The following is a 21033-nucleotide window of genomic DNA, read 5'->3' as shown; positions in this document are numbered from 1 at the left end:
GAGAGAGAGAGAGAGAGAGAGAGAGAGAAATTCTGTCAGTATCTCATGTACAGTGCATTGTTTCTACACAAAACAATATATCACACACACACACATTCAAAAGGGGATTGTATGACCCAGTCAGTGGCCTATGTTTCTTATTAGGCTTTCACTAAGAATATATGTGTCAATACAAGGGGTTGCATGTTTCATTTTAAAAAAGTATGCAATGTAGATTACTCTGTGGTACTTCCTTGGCTAAATTTTTCCTGGATGAGGACTTGGTATTTAATAATGTGGCATATGCTTCTCCAGTCAGGGGAAGGAACCCTTGTTTTATGAATTCAATATGGTTATTTTGGAGACAAACTATGTCTTAAAGGAATACAGGAACACTTTTTTTTTTTGCCAATGGTGCTGGAATTTACTACCTGATCTACAAGTGACATTTTGTTTAGCAGGTTTCTACTCTAATATCCTATAACTTGAGTGGAAAGAAAACTGGTGGTTTGAAATCAACACAGAAAAACAATTCCATTTGATTTACTTTTGTGTCATGAACATTCATCAGAAGCTTCCAGCTCCACAGTTTGTCAAAATAGCACATTTCAATATAAGTAGGAAGTTTTCCTAGCTGCTATGTTGAGCAGAGGTTTTAATGAACATTCATGGTTTCTGTAACAGACCGCTTAATGCTAAGTAATGATGCCTTTGTAATTTCTAGCAAGGTTTTTTGTAAGGACTGAAAGATATCCAACAACTTAAATGGTTTTCTGTTTCTTTACTGAAAGAGCCAGAGACTGATCTACTGTGCTACTTACCTTTCCAGTGTATCTGTGCTAATGAATTCTCAACTTACAGCTAGATCTAAGACTAATATTAAAATACTAATACATGTTTGTTGAACTATTTTGGAAACTCTATTTTGATGGGAAAGAGCATATTGCACAAAATGGCAGCGAATACATTATTTGGTATTCCAGTATAATTGACTGAACAGATTTGGACATTAGAATTGCAGGGAGTATTTTCTATCATCCCATGAAGGAGGCAGAGAAACTGTCATGGTTCCTTGCTAACTGAGGAATACCCTTTAGTGTTCCATGTCTTAGGGTGGTTGTCCTGAGAATTCAGCTTCTTACAAGGTGTGCACCTGGACCAAAATTTTGTCAGTGTATCCATGCTCAGAAAACAAATTATACAGAATTTGCAAAGAAGCTGCAAGAACTTTAAGTGATAGGAGATAAGGATACCATTTATCCTCCAGCATTACCTTTAGAGACAGGACTTGAAACAAGTTTTGTTCTAAGAAAGCTTGTGATATGTGAATGCCATGCTGAACTATGAACCTCAACAAATTTTCCTGCAAGGGACTAGACAGAAGACAGAGATACTTGGAGCCTTTCCTAACTGAAAAATCAAACTTAGTAATCCCTCCTTCCAGGCAAGTCTTGGAGCCTCAAGCAACACATCTGGATCTTTGTTAAGCTATTCACTTCTAGGCCACTCTCATTTCAAAGATATCCTCCCTGGCTTGCATGCCAGGCTTTGTCAGGTGTCGCCTGAATTCATCGTGGTTTAATTTTGTTGCGACTTTCTGAGATAAATACCGTCATTCCTAACTGCCATTCCAAACCTAGCTCTGATAACTTTCGTTGACATTCTCAGCAATACTACCCACATCTGACCTTCATCCATCCGTGTGAACACAACTGACACAGTTCTCACACTGCAAGTTAACTGCTCTGTAGGCAATTTTCCTCTTTCATTAGAGTGCAACTCACCAGTTACAGAGATGATGTCACCTAAGCACTTGCCTGCCCTATAGTAGTTACCTAGTGCATGAGTAAATAGATGATCATTGAAAGTTTGTGGGGTTTCCCTTCAGATTTCCCAGTAAAACCTTCCAGAAGACTCATAGCTAAGAAGCTGTGTATCATGCCCACAGTAAGGCATTTTGGAGGTCATCCTTGTCTTTGGGAAACTTAAAAGCAGAGATGCCACTTGCCATGCTGCATGCTGTGTAACCATGCTGCAGAAACATTCATATGGACCTGAGGTTTGTGTTTGACAGTGTTTGATGAGAAATAAATACACTATATTCTCATTCCATCAGGTTGAGAGGGTGTGTCAAGAAGGGGTTTTCTGTATGTACAAAAATTTTACAGTTAACAGGCTTGGCACTTGCATTGACATCTAGGATTTCTCCTTTTCACTGGTCAGGTAAATGCCAGCTGTCACCCACGGTGAACATGCCACATGATGACAGTGTCATGATTGAAGATGACAGGCTGCCTGTGCTTCCTCCTCACCTCTCAGACCAGTCCTCTTCCAGCTCTCATGATGATGTGGGATTCATAATGACAGAGGCCGGCACATGGGCCAAGGCTGCCATCAGCGACTCAGCCGACTGGTGAGTGAGCAGCCCAGGGCTGGAGTTTCTTATTGGATAAATAATATCTAAGCAAGTTCCTGAATTGATTCAAACAATTAGATTAAAATTTAACAGCTCATCTGCTTGGGAACTAGAGGAGACCTATTGGAGGGTTGTTTTGTTGTTGTTTGCAGGGGGAGGGGGCGCTGCGGTGTGGAGTGAGACTATGTGCATGCATGTCACGTGTTGGGGTGTGCTCCCCTGTGAGTGTGCATGTAGAAGCCATAGGTTTGTGTCTTATTTGGGATTTCTATTGCAGTGATAAAACACCATGACCAAAAGCAACTTGGAGAAGAAAGGGTTCATTTCACATATATTTCCATATAATTCTTCTTCATGAAAAGCTGTCAGGACATAAATTCAAATGGCAGAAACCTGAAGGCAGGAACTGACACAGAGGCCATGAAGAAGCGCTACTCACTGACTTACTCAGCCTGCTTTCCCTGCTTTCTTATAGAACCCAGGACCACCAGCCCAGGGATGCCCCCCCCCCACAGTAGGCTGGATTCTCCTAAATAAATCACTAGTTAAGAAAATGCCTACAAGCTTACCAAAAGCCAGAACTTATGGAGGCATTTCTCAGTTAAGGTTCCCACTTCTCAAATGACTCTGGCTTGTGTCAAGTTGACGTACACCTGACCAACCCAATTTGTATCAGGTATCTTCTTCTGTGCTGTCCTCATAATTTTCTTTTTCTTTTCTATAGCCACTCCCTGATCTTAGAGCATGCCAATTGGCTAGGGTGGCTGTTCAGTGCCTAGACTGCATGCTGGGAATCTGAACCTGAGTCCTCATGCCTATGCAGCATGCACTATATCCACAGAGCCATCGCCCCAAACCCAGTTATTCTCTCTACTGCTATAGCACTCTGTTTACTAGGCTTTGAGTTGCTACTACCAGAGACACAGAGACTGAATACTCTGCTAATAACTCCTCCCTCCCTCCCTCCCTGCACCTCCGTGACAGTAAAAGAAAGCATCTGATGCTATTTACCTTGTATGACCCTCACACAGCACCCTGTCCTTTAGTGTACGTGCTTAGTAGAAATGCATTCTATCAAACAAAGCTTGTTTCTCTGGATGTCCTTCTCTGCATTCCCTTCCTGTGTCGCATTAGGCATTAGGTTGGAGGGGCTGAGGAGTGGCATTTTTGTATTAACATCTTCATGGTAATCTTAACAAAGTGGAACACTCTGTTCTCCTCTTCCCCTCTCCTCCCGACCTTTCTCTTCCTCCTCATATGATGTCAGGAAAACATAATGTTCTCTTGAAAGCACTTGACCTGTTTGTGGACTCTTGAAAAGTTTTTCACTAGCTTTTGTTTCGTGCCTTTTAATTCTCTTTTGGAAAGTACAAGATATAATAATAGAGCCGAGCTTTCAGTGAATCTTGCTTTGTGGGTGGGGGTAGCAATACAAGATGCCCTAATTGTGACTGCAGCCTGTGTCTTGCTGGAAGTGAGAGCAGAAGGGAAGTTTATGTCTATCTCTATGTTGTTCTCCAAGGAGGCCAAAGCCTTTGAGTCTCCACCATGATAAGACACTGTGAAGGGGTTCGCAGGAACAGATCTGCATTGGTAAAAAGACATAGTTATCTTGAAGGGATAGCTTGGGATATTAGTTTCCAACAACAGTGGTGAGGATGTCTATCATTTTCCTTGGGAAATATAGGGCAAAGGAAAGAATGCAAGTGAAGAATTATCTAAGCATGCATGCCAGCTGTTCAGCCTCAGAGCTGAGAATGTTAGCTTTGCCCATCTGACAATCTCTCCCTCAACTTGGTGAAAATGTTAGAAAAACAGAGAGTCAGTGAGGCAAGATTAGCAACTGGAATTTCAGTAAAGGGGGGAAAGGTATATATGGTTTCTTCAGGGTGTCATCTACCAGTCTTCCTCCCTATCTTGATAATATTCTAGTGTACTATTTATTGTGTCTGAAATAAGTTTAATGAGTAGATTAATCAGGAAAAATTAATTATGTCATATTTTAAGAATATTTAGTTATTTTAGTCTCTTATTAATTTCCAAGCTCATTTGACATTTTCAAATGCATGCATTTATAGTTAACTGCACAGTTGTGCAAGGCTAAATGTGTCAAATGACTGTACTTCTAATTTGTTAACTAATAGAATATATTTTCTCAACCTAGTAATTTATGTAGCAGCCATTAACCATGCTTTTTGTTAAGGGAGTAGAAAATATAACAGCAAATTCTAATTTTGATAATAGCAGTATTTGGGAGGATATTAAGTGAGTTTGAAAGTATGCTAAATGGGGATTCTTTTTTTTTTTGGGGGGGGGTTTATGAGACAGGGTTTCTCTGTATTGTTTTGGAGGCTGTTGGTCCAGCCTGGCCTCGAACTCACAGAGATCTGCCTGCTTCTGCCTCCCAAGTGCTGGGATTAAAGGTGTGCACCACCACCGCCCGGCCGCTAAGTGGGGATTCTTAAGCCATTTTGGCAGGAAGAATTTTCTGTTAAAACTTTTTCAGTAGGGTGTGATAGTGTACATCTGTAATCCCAGTACACAGGAGACTGAGGAAGATCAAAAGTCTAAAGCCAACATGGATATAAGCAGGACTCTCTGAAAAATAAACCAAGTAATGAAGCTGGTGAAACAGTCAGTAGACAAAGTACTTGACACACAAGTAGGGCAGCCTGAGTTTGGATCTCCAACACCCACATAATTACTGGGAAGATCTAGGTGAATACCTGGAAGGGTCCCAAGTTTACAATAACATCAATTTTGAGCTCTGGATTCAGCCAGAGACCATCCCTCGGTAAATAGAGTCCTGAGGAGGATGCCCTCATGCTGACCTCTGGCCTGCACACAGGTACATGTGTACCCCCACAGGTTCCTCTCCAAAGGTCACCAGATACAAGCCTGTCAGACACACATACATGTGTAAGTAAATAAATAACCACATTTCAGATTCATTCTGTCTACAAATCTAATGCCTCATTGCAGTTTTCAAGTGTTCCATATGTTACATTATAATTTTTTTTGCTAAGCAACCAAGAAGTCCACTTTGCATAGAGAGAAGAATGATTATTACTAGACATGTATTATTTAGTGTTTTCTGCTCCAGAATTGAGTTGTGGTTATCTTATGAATGCTTGTTGTTAGTTTGCTTGATGTTTGGTTTGTTTTTTGAGACAGCATCTTACTATAGGCCTGGATGACTGAGAAATCATTATGTAGCTCAGACTCACTTTAAACTCACAGAAGTCCACCTACCTTTCCCTCCTGAGTGCTGGGGTTGAAAGAATCACCTCTACACCTGGCTAATGATGGCAACTTTGCTCTGGAAATTTTTGAATATCTTGGTCAAAGCCTGATTCTAGTATTTAAGTTGCTACACCAGATTTCTACATAAGTCTGATTACTATTTCTTGCAAATTCAGACTGTCAAAAGTTTTGTAGAGCCCTGGTCCTTTATCTTCAATGAAAAAGATGGAGACTATAGTGCTAGTGAAATGGCATGCCCTGAGAGTTAGACTAGCATAAAAACAGGAACTGGGGGCTGGAGAGATGACTCAGCAGTTATGAGCATCAGCGGCTCTTTCCTAGGACCTGAGTTCAGTTCCCAGTTCCATCAGATAAACAGGGACTTCTCATAGCCGCCTGTGACTCCAGCTTCAGGGGTATGGTATCTTCTGGATCTTCAGTGCACCCCCACTCATGTGTGGGCTACTTCTGAACATGTACACATAATTCAAAAATAAAAATAATGAAATAAAAATAAAAACTCATGCCTTGCTCTCGGCTGGTCTCTGGTCCTGTTGTGTTCTTGGCCACTGGCTCAGGCAAGACTATTGAGATGGGGGCCGGGGAGAACTAAGAACAAGCTCACTGTCTGCTGTATGTCTCTTCTTCTCTGACCTTGTGAGTGAATTCTGACCCTGCCCACCTGCCTTGCTTCACATGTGTACCCTGCTCTGTGTTTACTGGCAATGATCAAGGAGGGTGTCTGATTCTTTATGTGTTTTTTAAGGGCACAGGTATTGGTATTACTAGGGTAATCTGAGGTAGCTTGTCTTCACTGGGTGATAATAATAGTTCATGGATGGCAGTATGCAAAGGGCTTTCACCTCAGGTTCTTGAGTTCTCTCATTAACTTAGAGAGATGAGTGAGCCAGCTATTCCATGTAGCACATGGAGGCAAATGGGTGCAGAGCTCTCCATTCTATCCTTCCGGCAGTAGGGTTTTCCTGGAAACCTTCCCTCACCTTTGGCTTAGCACTTCCTGAAGAGCCAGCCACCTGCTGCTATGTCATTTGGTGAATTGCAGTTAAAATTTTGCTCTGTACTCAAACCAAATCACATCCCTTTCCCTCTGTGTTATTTCACATAATACAGTGCGGGCTTGTTGAGGCTTGTAGGCAGGGAAACATGTGGAAGCCTATGGTAAAGTCAGCTGCCTCAGTAGAAGCAGCCCCCTCCCAGCCCCAACATGATTATCAGTTCGCTGATGGGGAGAGGTGTATTAGTTTGTTTTTCTGCCTGTAATAAAGCACCATGACCAAAAGTGACTTATGGGAAATGTTTACTTTGACCTACAATTCTAGAGGGCAAGTCCATTGTTGCAGAAGGGGCATGACAACAGACCAACTTAACAGGAAGCTAAGAGTTCACATCTTCAACCATATGCTAAGGAGAGAGAGTATTGGAAGTGGGGAGAAATTATAAACTCTTCAACCCCACCCCCATACCACACTCCCTCCAGCAAGCCACCACCTTCAAACTTTCCCCAAGTGACATACTTCCTCTAGCAAAGCTCTACCTCCTAAACTCTCTGCCAAGTGATATACTTCCTCCAGCATGGCTCCCTCTATTAAGCCCCCACCCCCAGTGACACACTTCCTCCAGCAAAACTCTACCTCCCAAGTCCCCAAATGTTGCCACCAACTGGTGACACAGTGTTCAAATATTCAAATACCTGAGTCTATGGGGGATATTTCAAACCCAAAACACCATAGGCTGTCTTCTACCTGGCTGTATCCTATAAAAGAAAACTGTTGTGTTTATTTATTCAGTGTGTCAAACATGGAGAAAAGGCCACTTCTTTAGTTGGAGCTGTGTAGGAGCTCTTAGTAGTGCATGTTAAAGCAGTCACAGATTTTTATAAGGAAGAGCAATTCCATATGGCCTTCACATACCATAAAAACACAAAATCGGAGACAGTAATGTATGAGCAAAAGACTCAAGACAAAAAATGCCCATTCAGAGCTACATTAGACTGGAAATCTACAAAAATACCATTGAGTTTGTTTTGTGTTGGCCATATACTACTGAGGCTTGGGGCCTGCCCTTAAATGTGGTTAACATACCCAGTGAGACTCTATTGGACAACAGTAAATTTTCTTTTGCAAGTGAATGTCAGTTACAGGTAGCTTCTTGGTGAGGCATGGGAACCTGTCTCCACTTCCCCCTCCCAGTGCTGGGACCCCTTCTGTATGTGAGTGCTTACATACATCAGCTCTGTTGTGTCTGAAGATTCTGTTTAGAGTCCTCCATTCCCTCTGGTTCTTACAGTCTTTCTGCCTTCTCTGCTGCATAACTCCATGAGGGTACGGGCTTGGTGAAGACATAACATTTCAGACAGAATGTTCCAAAATCTCTCAGTGTCTGCACATTGTCCAATTGTGGACTTTGTGCTAGTTTCCATCAGAACACATCTTTTTTTAAATTGCTAAATTGGGGTTTATATGGTTACATGTTACAGCACAAGGCAAGTCTTGTCAAATATTCAGCCATCCCAATGTCTGACAAGTAGCAGACTCATTTTAAACAATAACAGAACTAATGATATATTAGCAAACACAATAAACAGGCAGAAAGAAATAGAGAAGAAAGTTTATAACCACAGAGTTACTTTAAGGTTAAACCAATTTTTATTTTTTCTCTTACTTTCCATTTTGTCTCCTTTTAAAAGTGAGGTATATTATTATTGTGTCATCTAATTTAAATCTTTAAATAATATTAATCTATCCATGCACTAACAGATATAGGATCTTTCCTAAAACTGAATGTCTGTACTCTTTAGTAAATACTTTCATGTTTTTCTTTCTTTTCACACCAGCTCTTTGAGTCCCGATGTTGATCCGGTTCTTGCGTTTCAACGAGAAGGATTTGGACGCCAGAGTATGTCAGAAAAACGCACAAAGCAATTTTCAGATGCCAGTCAATTGGATTTCGTTAAAACACGAAAATCAAAAAGCATGGATTTAGGTAGTGAGTACAATCTCCATGAATCTTTATCTAAATAAGGTGTGGATGCTGCAGGATGAAACCGAAAGTCCCAAACACATGTCTGCTTACTTTTACCAATAGAGAAAATGAATATAAAATGTGGCAATATGTCAAAAAAATAGTTTTCCACGTGTTTGAGTTACCCATGCTACTCACAGTAGCATGTTGACATGATAAGCAGTATGTTGACGTGTGCTTTCATATGAGAAAGGAAGCAAACACATGCAAACCCTTGATGTATCCCTGATGCTTCATTTCAAAATGAGATGTTTTAATACTTTGTCCATTTGAGGAGCAGTTTTATTTGAGAGTTCATTTGGTGGGATTTTAAGTAGAAAACGTTTTGGAGAGAAACCATTATCTCAATCCATGTCTAGGGCTTCGTAGCCAGTGCCCTCCTTGATTGCGCTTCTTGAAGTGCTAATTGATAGAACTTCTTGTGCTTTAATAATTATGGCCTTGAATCAAGTTAATAACTTGAGAGATTATATTCTAGAACAAATTTGGGAGCAAATGAGAGGAGGAAAATAGCCATAATTGTTCAGCAAGACACCAATCAGCTAGTCTCTCTCTTTAAATCAAATCTACCCCCCAAAATAATTTAATTAATACAGGTGTAAACTAAATTTTTAAAAAAAATCCTTTGTTAATCAACCATGACTTATACTGTTTTCTGGTGGCTTTTTGAACCTCAAGACTAAAAGCATTAATTTGTCAGTTAAAATAAAATAAAATTAGACAGTGCACTGCCGTGGCTAATGATGATACACTAACATACAAATAACATATGACTGTGAGATGAAATGACTGGCATCCTGCATGAAGATACTGCTTATTTTTCTCTTATTTTTTGATTATGAATGTTTGCTTGTTGTTCCATTCTTCTTCTTTTTATTTTTTTGCATGGAATATTGCCTAAGAATTGTGCTCTAACGGCCAAGGCTGGGGGAGGGGTAAAGCATGTTTGGCTTCGGGGACTAACTGGGCTAACCATTATACATTTACCTTTTAACAGTAGCTGACGAGACTAAACTCAATACAGTGGATGACCAGAGAGCAGGTAAGAATGGGCAGTTAGACTGTTGCCATGGAAACCATGGTTCAAGGAGCTTATCATGATTATAGAGCTGCCAGTCATGTTTCATGTAAGCACCAGTATTCCAGTCTCACTCAGATGCTTTCGTTATGGGAAATCAAATTGCAGGGGGAAATACATTTTTTCTGTTATGAGAAATTTATCAGCAATGTGTGTAACAGATGGAATGGAATGGATTACCTTTACCACGTTAAAGAAAAAACCTTAGATATTTTTTAATCTCTCTTGCATAGGAATGTTTTGATGATTTTTTATACAAATCAAAAGTCTAAGAAAACCTCTTTTACTTGTACTCTTATGGTCTTTAGTTATTACATGATGTCTTAGTATTTGGAAATTAGCATCACCTATATCTCTGGTTCTCAGTATGGGTTGTGACCCATTCTGTGGTCAAATGGCACTTTCACGAGATTTGTATATCAGATGTTTGCATTATAATTCATAACAGTAGCAAAATTACAGTTATGAAGAGGCAATTTAATTTGTGGTTGGAGGTCACTGCACCATCACGAACTATATTAAAAGGTCACAGTATTAGGAAGGTTGAGAACCACTGTCCTGTATGAACACTTTTCACTAAATGCCAATATTTGACCTTGCTACTACTGATGCTAGTATATTTAGTTTGCTATCTTCTACATGTTTTTTTGGATGCAGGAATTAGCTCAGTGTTAACCCTGACATTAGTTTGAACTGTATGATACATATGACTTCATTAATTTTTGGAATCTGGTCTAAATTTACTGCTTAATCATTTCATAGAAATAATGGGCTACATGGACCAGGTTTAGCGGTATAGTATATCTTATTTTTCATATTACTACATGAAAATCAGCAGAGTCTGTCAGTGTAATTAAGCAGTGTGCTGTGTGCAGTTGAGCATGCATGATTTATTAGTGTATTTTGGAATCTTGTTTTAATTATTCTAGATCCAGGATAATGTAATTATATCACTTAGCACGTATTAGCTTTAATTTGCCTTTTTAACCTGCTATAGTAATTAGTTTCAGCCTGTGTGTTCTACATACATGCATAAAGATTATTGTGGTTGTGCTTGGCGTTACCATATTCTATGAAGTAAATGATATTTTGTGAAACTGAATTCAATAATATATATGATTGGCTGTGTTCTGGGCAATTAACTATAGCCTCAGATCTTACTAAGTAGCTATTTTTCTGGTGAAACATAAAATTCATTGAAATTCTGAACCAGAACTATTGAACAAGTCCTGGTAGTCTACACGTGTACAGTAGCAGTCAGTGTTTAGACTTAGTAGTTTGAAGAAGTAGGTCCTACACCAGTAGAACTGCGTACCTTCACATTGTGATGCTGTCCAGTTATGTGAAAATGTGAGTGTTTAATTGAAACAACCAAAAGCCACAATGAGGAAAACAAAATTTACTGTGATTAAAAAATAACACACAGACTTTACCTGAAAGCGTTATGTAACTCCCACTATGATGATTGAGATTTATCATCTATTCAAACCATGTGTTCTGTGGTTCACATGTTAGGTCTTAGAGGAGAAGGGCATTTTCTGGTTTTGAGTGTCTCCATCTATCCTATGCATGCAATTAGATTCGAAAATGTTAAGATGTGCTTTATATAGATACCAGAATGTTTTTTTGGTTTGGAGGGTTTTAATCCCCATTGATACATTCTTAGACTGTATTCTCCCTGCCCAGTGCTTGCCAATGAACAGCTTTCAGTTGAGTTGTCTCCTGTTCCTCACTTGAGAGGTGCTTGCATTCTTTGATAGGTTAGCCCAGTGCTTTGGACAGGGCATGCAGACATTTTGGTATAGATACCTGTCTCATTGTAAGCCAATTGTTATGAAAACAGAACTCTTTCTCCTTTTTGCCTCTCGAAGAAAATATGTTCATTGTCAGTTGTTTTTTTTTTTAAGCCTAAGGGATATTAATTAGCAGGCAGGAATCAGGTACACACCTTTAATCTCAGCATTCAGGAGGCAGGTGGGTCTCCTTTGTCCTAGCTACTGAGTTCTGGGCTAGTCAAGGCTGCAGAATGAGACCTTGTCCAAAAAATTTTTTTAAAAAGGTTTAAAAAAAGAATAGAACAGAACAACAGGTCTAGGGCTGGAGTGTGGCACCAGAGTGATCATCTTATATATGGAAGGCATCAAACAAAACTGCTCTAGGAAAGATAATTCTATGGATGATTTCCTTGACTTTGACTTATGGATTTAGAGATCTTGTATTTTTTTTTGCCATGAATCTACTTCCTTTAAAAAAGAATAATGTAAAAATGCATTTATGCTAAGATCTAAAGATTTAAAAGTGAGAGTTTTGAAATATTGTTTACAAATGAGAAGATACTGCTTTCCATATAGTGGTGAGTAGTCAGCTCATGTTTTGCACTGAAGACCCTGTCTCAGTTTTCATCATAGGAAGTGCTGAGCTTATGCACTGCTCTGCTGGGATTTGAGATCCAGCCCTTGTGCTTGCTAGCAAGCATCTAACCTGGAGCCACATTCTCACCCCAGAATACTCAGTGTTTCACTTAAAGCCTTTGATCAAGGTTCTTGCTTGGTGTATGATATCTATGTTACAGGAGCAGTGAGCTCTCTATGTTAAGAAGCAGATAGTAAGCAAGCTGGGCTAAGAGGCCAAGAGGCTTTCTGGCAACTGTCTGATTTTACAATGGAGGAATGAAAGTAGCCATGGATCATATGTAAATAAGTGGGTGGAGCAGTGTCTAGGTGCCTATGCGGATCACTCTATAGATTGACTTTTTAAAACTTTTTATTGTGCAAATCTCAACCGTGAATGAATACTCTATTCACAATTAGCAGCATTGCGATAAAATGTTATCCACAGAGTTATAATTTAGAGAATGAAGATACAGGACCTGGTGTACATGTAGAGTTTTCTTGCTGATGTCATTATTCTGCACCTTTATTTGTCTTCTTTGCAGAATTACTTTATGAGGAAAGAGCCTTGGACCATTTCTTTAAATTCACTGTCACTTTTTGTTACTTTGAGTACATTAACGTCTCAGCTAACTCCTTTTGAAGAAAAGGTTACTATGCCTGTGTAGAACATGGCATTTTGATGACAGTCCCTGCAGGAAGTGTGAAACCACAGCTTTGTGTGTGTGTGTGTGTGTGTGTGTGTGTGTGTGTGTGTGTCTGTGTGTACCTTCAGAGGTCCTCATACCCTTGGGGAGCTCATTTACCTAATACATGTTCCACATGACCCAAATGCATGTAGGGAAGCTTGAAATCTCACAGTCATAATTCATTGAGAAATGAAGTTCTTGCCGGTGCTGTTTCTAGAGAATGTGAAGGTGGCTATTCACACCAAGGAATGCATGGCTCCTGTTGTGTCTGACTCCTTGACATTGCCCCTTTTGTTTTGGAAGACTGTTCATTTTCTTTCCTGTGACATCGCCTTTATGAATAATGTCAGAGGTGTCAGTTACATGCTGTGAAGAGTTAGAGTGACATGGTGCTCCTTGAAAGAAATATTCAGTGTATGCTTTCGTTGTAAAAGAAGTGATCGAATACACACAAATCTGCACCCCAGAAAGCATATATATCATCACTTGCTTCTGAGACTGATAACCTGTAGAGTATTTTTTTCCGCTGTTAAATTCATGCCAGCTTCCCTATTGGCCTGTATTTTCACCACCCCTGCCCTTCCTGAGTACAGCTACCCCATGGTAAAAGTTAAGTAAAATATGTAATATAAAGGAAGCGTTAGGGGATAATTCCTATTTGACACTTCCAGTTAGTTTTCCTTGTGGCTTGCCACTCTGAGCCATGGTGAGCCCATCTTTTCAGCCATTTGTCTTCTAGGTAGTAACATGAGGAATCTACTTCCTAATTATTGATCAACATATGGGCGGGAGACCCCGTGTGGAGATAAGCTGTTTAGCTTCTCCACACCCCCTCCCTTTTTTTTCATCTGTCTTTTTAGTAAGATAAGTGAGGAACCAGCCCTGTCACCTGGCCCACCCAGGTGGAGACGTCAGCCTTAGAGTCTGCTGATGTCCACCCCAGTGTGCCAGGTCAGGCAGTGATGGATGGGGCTGTCTCTCTTGCTTAAAGAAAATAGCTTGCATTGCCGGCTACATCGGGTGCCATTGGTATCTCACGCCTTCTTGCCTTGGATCTTCAGGAAACAAAAGAAATTTTTTTAACTTCCTGGTATATCAACACTTCTGTCTCTCAGGGCGAGAAGCCCGTATGTGATGTGTCTCTTTGAATCTGTACTGCCCTTTGGCTAGAACATCCTGTTCCCCACAATCACCTTTCTACATAGTCTCAGCTAAGTGTGCTCGTGGCACACCGTCCCTGGGACTGCTTTTGTGTATGTTCATATGGCAAAGAGTGGATGGAGCCTGTGACCGTGATGTCTACCTTTGCTGTTAATGACTTTACACTACAAAAAGGTGCTGCCATTGGATCGCAAAGATTACTTTCCTGCAACCTCCTTACCACTTCCACATTTTAAATATAATTATTGATCATTTTAGTTGTTTTAGTTCATATATGTATTACATTGGACAATGGCTTGATGATGATTTCAACTGTTCTGATAAAAATTAACATTTTGGACCACTTCCAAACAGAAATAGATATTAAAACCTAATGTTTTTAAAACTCAGTATTGTTAATATTTTATGTATTTTTCATCCTTATTTTAGTGCTTATCACTGAGCCAATAATTTTATCCCTGCAGGTATCCACGGTGCATCTGAAATTGTCACTTCCCTCTCACTAATCTTGTATTGTTCTAACCCTCCAAGGCTCTCCCAGTAGAGATGTGGGACCTTCCTTGGGTCTGAAGAAATCCAGCTCCTTAGAAAGTCTGCAGACTGCTGTAGCTGAGGTTACATTGAATGGAAACATTCCTTTCCACCGCCCCCGGCCACGAATCATCCGAGGAAGGGGCTGCAATGAGAGCTTCCGAGCTGCTATTGACAAGTCTTATGATAAACCCATGGTTGATGACGACGATGAAGGCATGGAGACCTGTGAGTGTCCTGGCTGCTCGAGCAGCAATTGCTAATGGCTTGCCTGACCAGTGGTCCTCGGGATGTGCTATCAGGTTCTCAGGTCCTTTGGGTGCATCTCTGAGGTCTAAAGTGTTTTCAGAGTAACAGTTGTCCTTGTAGTCATTTTCCCTTTGAAGTCCATACTTGGTCTTTTACACCATGAGATATTGCACTCAATGGAGAAACAGAGAGTATCTTTTTAGAATGAGTCTTGCTGTATATATGTAATAGCCCAGGTTGGCCTTGAACTGAAAACCTTTCTTAGGCCCTCCAATGCTAGAGAATACAGGTCTGTGCCATTATGTCCAGCAAGGAATTGTCTTTTCAGTCAGTGTTGAAGTAACATTGGAGGATTAGAAGGAAAAAAAAAAACAAAACTAAAACAAAACCATTATTCTGACAATGATTTCATTTTGGAAATTACAGGGTTTTTTTTGAAAACATAATTTCTCTCACTATACAATTGTACTATTTTTTTTACAATGTAATTTTCTTTTAAAAACTGATTTTTAAATTGGTGTATAATGATAAATACAGTTCACATTAAAATATTGTTTGGATTTCTCAATAACTCATAGAGTTATATTTATACCAAATCTTGGAAAAATATTTCTGAGTATTGTCTGCCAGATGACATGGACAATAAATACTTTTAATATCTTATTACTTTAAAAAACATATTTTTGGATTAAAACAGATGTATCTAATTTTGTATTTTCCCCAAATTACTAAACATTTTATGTCAAACTGACTGAGAGTTATAGTTTAGTATGAGTAGAATTTTCTATGGTTCATTAATGAAAAATTAACCCTTATAAGCATGTGGTTGGGGTATATGTTTAACCATTTATTTGAATATTTTTATAAAATAAGGAAAGTACTTATTCAGAAGATAACTTAGGGATTGTAAAGGAAAATATTATTGATTAGTGTATTCAATAATTACTGTTTTAGATTACATTATAATTTTATTTATTTTGTTAGTGTTTTAATGTAATGTGGTATTTTTTATGCACACACACATACAATCATATCCATCCCATCATTGACCTTTTTAATTTTAGTTTAGTTTGTTTGTTTATTTCTGGTCCCAGGCATGAACCCGGGACCTCAAACATTCAAGACAAGTACTCTACCACTGATCTACAGCCCAGCCCTAATCGTCTGCCTTTTTTTTTTAATTTTATTTTCCAGTTTAAATTTAGATAAGAAACGAGGTTGCTTCACAAGTCAGTTCCAGGTCCCTCTCCCATTCCCTCCCCTCCTCCCGCGCCCTCCCCCCCAACCCCCCTGTTATCCCCTCATTCCCCCAGGGAGGGTGAGGCCCTCCATGGGGGTGTCCATAGTCTGTCATTTCATATAGGGCAGGGCCTAGACCCTTCCCCAAGAGTTCAGGGTGAGAGTGCACCTCACATTGTTCTATGGGAGTCCAAAGTCCATGTGTATGCTTGGGATGGGTACTGATCTGCTGCCCAAGACTCAATAGATTCCCTAGGCCTTCCTCACTGACACCCAGATTCGGGGGGGTCTTGATCAGTTCCATGCTGGATTCCCAGGCTGATGCCTGGGATTCAAGAGTTAACCTTTGTCTGATCAGCTGTTTCTGGGGGTTAAACCAGCCTTTTTTTATAGCTTTATATGTCTGGCATTTCTGATTTCCAGGTTCCTGTAGGATCATGATACCTATACTTGTGCAGTTAATTACACTGTGTTGATAACATTTAAATACCCTAGCCATGTAGTGATGGACACAGAGATGGAAATTGGTTTGTGTTTTAAATTTTAACATCAAATGTGACTACCCATGTGACTTATCTATAAGGAAAGCTTTGGCCTATACAGCCTGAAGTTAAATCCAAGACTGAGAAAATTTCTGTGGAATGTAAATTGCTTTCATTTCCACATTTGGATAGACTACTTGCAGCACACATTCCTAAGGAAGATAGTGGTGGAGAAAGAGCTTTAATAAACAATGCTTCTTTCTGTTTCAAGCAAAATTACACAATTTTGCCTGTAACATGTAATAAGTTGGGAACATCTAATACACAAAGCAAAACTTAGGAAGAACATTGCTATACACATCCCTGTTCTTTGTCTAAATCTAGACCATTTTACACTATGATCAACCTGTAGTTTCAAATATATTCACCTCCTTCTGGCCAGATCAAGAACACATTTTCTAGTGTAGCTACCAGTCCTGGTCTTAAATTTCCTGAGTCTCAGAGTTGTCACTCCTATGTAGTGTCCTCCTTTGTAAGGAGGGTTCTTTGTCCTACCAAGCAACATTGGCTGTTACCTATAGATTTTACATCTGATTATGATAGGTGTCCATTTAACAGAAGGTAGAATACTTTGTCTCCATTAACACCTGGTATTTATATGTAATCACAAATTTCTTAAGTGTTGAGTGAAGCCTTTTCCTTGACAGCCGCTTTGGTTTTTTCCCCCACCAGTCGCCTGGGCTCTGCCGTGTTGTAGTCCCCAAATAACACACAAGACGCTGTATTAATTATGAAGCTGTTGGCCTTGCTTGTTTCTTACTGGCTAGCTCTGACTTAAGTATTTACCCCATAATTGTTAATCTAAGTATTTCTCTTATCGGAGAAAAGGGTCCAGACTTCTTACGCCTATGGCATCTACATGATGATTCCCTGTGTTTTCTCCTTCCCAGAATCCTGCTCGACTCCTAGTCCCACCTCTCTTGCTTTCCTATTAGCCAACAGTGCTTTATTCAACAACCAATAAGAGACAGATTTTCAGAATGACATCTCCCATCACTTAAGTGTTTTCTAGTTCCTGTTAATGTGTTATTTTAATCCTTTTATGAACTTCAGTATACTTACATGATGTGTTCCTTTTTTAAATGAAACAGAAGATGGACTGCATGTGAACACAGGCATCCTCTGGGTTAGTTGGTTTGCACATTTAATAAACACTTGTGGCAGCTGACTTTCTAAAGAATAGAAGTTTGTTAGTTCGTAGTTCTAGAGCTTCTGGTTAGTTCATGGGTCCTGTCTTGAGTTGGACAGCACCATTGCTTTTGACTCTGCTGCAAGCAGCAGATGGCAATGACAGAGACACATTACTTCCATCAGAAGCCAGGAAGCATTAAACCTACAGATGGGGTTCCTGAGTCCTCCCTCGAGGTACTTTCCCAAATGGCAAAGGACCCCCAACAGAACATGTTGGTCAAAGGTTCCCCCATCTTCCTTCCAGTAATAACACTATGAAAATTATGCTTATGGAATTCCCATCTGAAGCCAACCATGATGAACTCTCGAGTTTGACACCAATGTGGACATCTGCTTTTACTCCTTCAGATAAAGTGTTCCTCTGAAAAGAATACACAGGACCCCCGAGAGATGGTTCAGTGGGTAAAGTTCTTTGCTACCAAACCTGATGACCTGAGACCCATCCTTGGGACCCATAGTGTGGAGTCAAGAACTGACTTCAACAAGTGGTCCTCTGACCTCCAATGCTGTATGGTGTACACACACAAACACATACACACACACACACACACACACACACACACAAGCACAAGCACAGACACACACATACAATTACACACTAAATGTAACTTAACCATTCTATGACAAATGGGCTGGGGATGTGTCTCAGTCTCTATAATGTTGAACTATTGTGAACGAAATCATGGGTTCCATCCCTAGCATTGCGTAAACTGAGCATGGCAATGCAGTGCATTCTATCCTCAACTATATAGTAGGCTTGATTTTGAAGTTGCCCTGGTGTAGTTGGTACCTTTTCCCAAGAAAAAAGGGTGGGAATAGTGCATTTTTAATGTAGAAAGAGTATATTAGCCTGTCTTCATTGACCTATCTTCAACAGAAAGAAAACAAGTTAGACAGTTGCTGTTTCTGGATGAGCTCAAAAGTGATGCTGGGGTGTGTGTCCTGAGCACTACAGTCCTCAGAAGTCCAATTATTAATATGTTTTGTCAGACCATGATGCTGAGCTTTAACATTGGAGAGTTAAAGCAGCCTTTGGACATTTCAAACATTTATTATTTGAACCACAGAAATTGTGTGAATGAACAGGACAAGTACTGATGGGGCTTTGAGGATGTCCAGCAAAGATGGGATTTGGATCAAAATCCTTAATCCCCAGGCCCTTAAGTTTTCACTTGTGACTTCAGAGACCTGGGTATCTGGATGTGTAGGTATGGAGCTGTGTGCTGAGCCTCTGCACTGCAGACGACCTCCACAGAGCTCTCATCCTCTTCCTGTCATCACTCTTTTGCCTCAGCAGTTCCTTTACCTACCAGTCCCTCCCAACTTCTGTGAAGTTCCCAAAGAAAGTTACCTTGTGTCTTCTGTCATCCCTCATTCCCGGCCTCAGGCTCAGTGTGGTACGGGCTTCCATGAATATTGGTGAGATTGTAGGTGGTGGACAAGCTTAGCCATTACTGGTGTGTAGGAGAGGGAGCAGAGAGAGAAACATGATGCACAGCATGTCAAGGCTAAGTAGATCTTTCTGTTGTATCTATGTGACACCTGGCATGTATTATCCTTTTGGTGCTCAATAAGAACCCTTCCTTTACCTTTACATTAAAATAGGGATAGAGGGGCTGGAGCTATGGCTCAGCTGTTAAGAGCACTGACTATTCTTCCAGAGGACCCAGGTTCTATTCCCAGCACCCATGTGGCAGCTTACAATTGTATGTAACCCAGCTGCATGAACTTTGACACTCTTGCACAGATAAACATACAGGCAAAACACCAATGCATATAAAATAAAAATAAATACTTTTGATGAGAGATGTCATTCTGTAAATATGTTTATCTTATTAGTTGATGGTTAAAACACTGTGGCCAATAGGGCACCAAGGTAGACGGGTCTCAGAGATGAGGAGGATTCTGGGAGATGTAGGCAGAGAGCAGTCGTCATGTAGGACATCAGAGGAGTAACATGTCCCCAGACCTTTTTCCGGTAAGATAAGATCACGTGGAAATACTTAGATTAATATAAATGGGTTAATAATTAAGGCAGAGCCAGCCAGTAAGAAGCCCTAATCATTGACCAACAGGATTATAATTAATATGAGTCTCTGAGTGTTCATTTGGGGCAGATGCTTGTGTGACTCTGTTCCAATAAATTGTTGAGATGAAAATGCCGCATCCCCATTGAATATTGTTTTTAAGAAGAGGACCGTTGTCTGAGCAAAGGATCTCTGCAGCCATTCTGTGAGGAAGTAGGGCCCTTTGCATACAAGCCTGTGTGATCCATGGTGTCAGCAGTGGCAAAGGCCCAGGCTTGGGTAGGTTAGAGCAGATGGTGGATGGGAAAGTGTCCCCAGGAATAGTGTGGCCCATTTTTCCTGCTAGCAGGCAATGCATGCCCTTATGAGACACTGTGATTGCCCTTGTCTGCTTGGTCAACCCCCTCGAGAGCTATATTTTATGGTTCCAAGTATTGGAACCTGTTCACTTGCCTCTCCACTGTTGTACCTAAGTGATGGGGCATATCGGCAATCCCAAGACTCACTGGTTGACACAGGAGGATCATGGTTTCCAGACTAGTCTGGGCTACATATCTTGAAAAAGAAAAAGGAGAATGGCATTGCTTAGCTGCCAGTGTAGAGCATTTGAAGCTCTGGGTTCCATGCCAGACCACCTAAACCCAGTGTGGTGGCACGTATCTGCAGTCCCAGCACTCAGAGATAGAGGCAGGAAGATGAAATTTTCCAATTCATCTCTGACTATACAGGGAATGCCCCACCAATGCTATATAAGACAACAGTCAACAAAAACAATAACGAAAATAGTGATGAAGTTAAAAGTGCAGTGATACAAAATCACATATAAAGTATATTGTAGAATCTTTGCTGGGTGTTTGTGGCACACATCTTTAATGCCACCACTTGAGAGGCAGAGTAGGTGGATCTCAGTGAGTTCAAGGACAGCTGGTCTACTAAGTGAGTTCCAGGAAAGCCAGGATTGTTACACAGAGAAACCCTGTCTCGAAAAACAAAACAAACAATCAAACAAAAACAAAACAAAAGATTTTTCATTTACAATAATTTTAGAGAGAGATAAATATTTAACTATGTTTATCCCTGGTCACATGTAACAAATAGATGTTAGAATGCCCCTCTTCTATGTCTCAGTCCTAGGATTTTTCTCCCCCAAACGTGAGCTAAATCCCAAAGGGGTAAGCCATTTATTTCAAAGCCATTGTAAAATGTCTGATGCTAAAAGTCCCTAACTGGCCAGGGCTGACTTGACTCAGAAGAAA

The 21033-nt window shown here is 40.2% G+C and overlaps 1 protein-coding gene across 20 annotated transcripts in view; it reads left to right on the top strand.

Moving 5' to 3' along the window:
- The window catches only part of Pard3 (par-3 family cell polarity regulator), a 531306-nt gene that overhangs the window by 327844 nt on the left and 182429 nt on the right, over positions 1-21033 (top strand). For 8 of the 20 annotated variants that reach the window (XM_005083451.4, XM_005083452.4, XM_040755282.1 and 5 more), the window contains exons 16-19: positions 2203-2392; positions 8493-8644; positions 9678-9722; positions 14530-14757. In XM_005083451.4, coding sequence (XP_005083508.1) covers positions 2203-2392; positions 8493-8644; positions 9678-9722; positions 14530-14757 — 615 coding nt within the window. The remainder of the gene's footprint in view (positions 1-2202; positions 2393-8492; positions 8645-9677; positions 9723-14529; positions 14758-21033) is intronic. The other 12 variants (XM_013123087.3, XM_005083453.4, XM_040755281.1 and 9 more) reach the window with 4 other exon arrangements.

This window comes from Mesocricetus auratus, unplaced genomic scaffold, assembly GCF_017639785.1.
Source record: "Mesocricetus auratus isolate SY011 unplaced genomic scaffold, BCM_Maur_2.0 Super-Scaffold_100013, whole genome shotgun sequence".
In the NCBI taxonomy this organism is placed as follows: Eukaryota; Metazoa; Chordata; class Mammalia; order Rodentia; family Cricetidae; genus Mesocricetus; species Mesocricetus auratus.
Note: the sequence above shows the minus strand (reverse complement) of the source record. Positions and strands in the feature narration are given on the sequence as shown.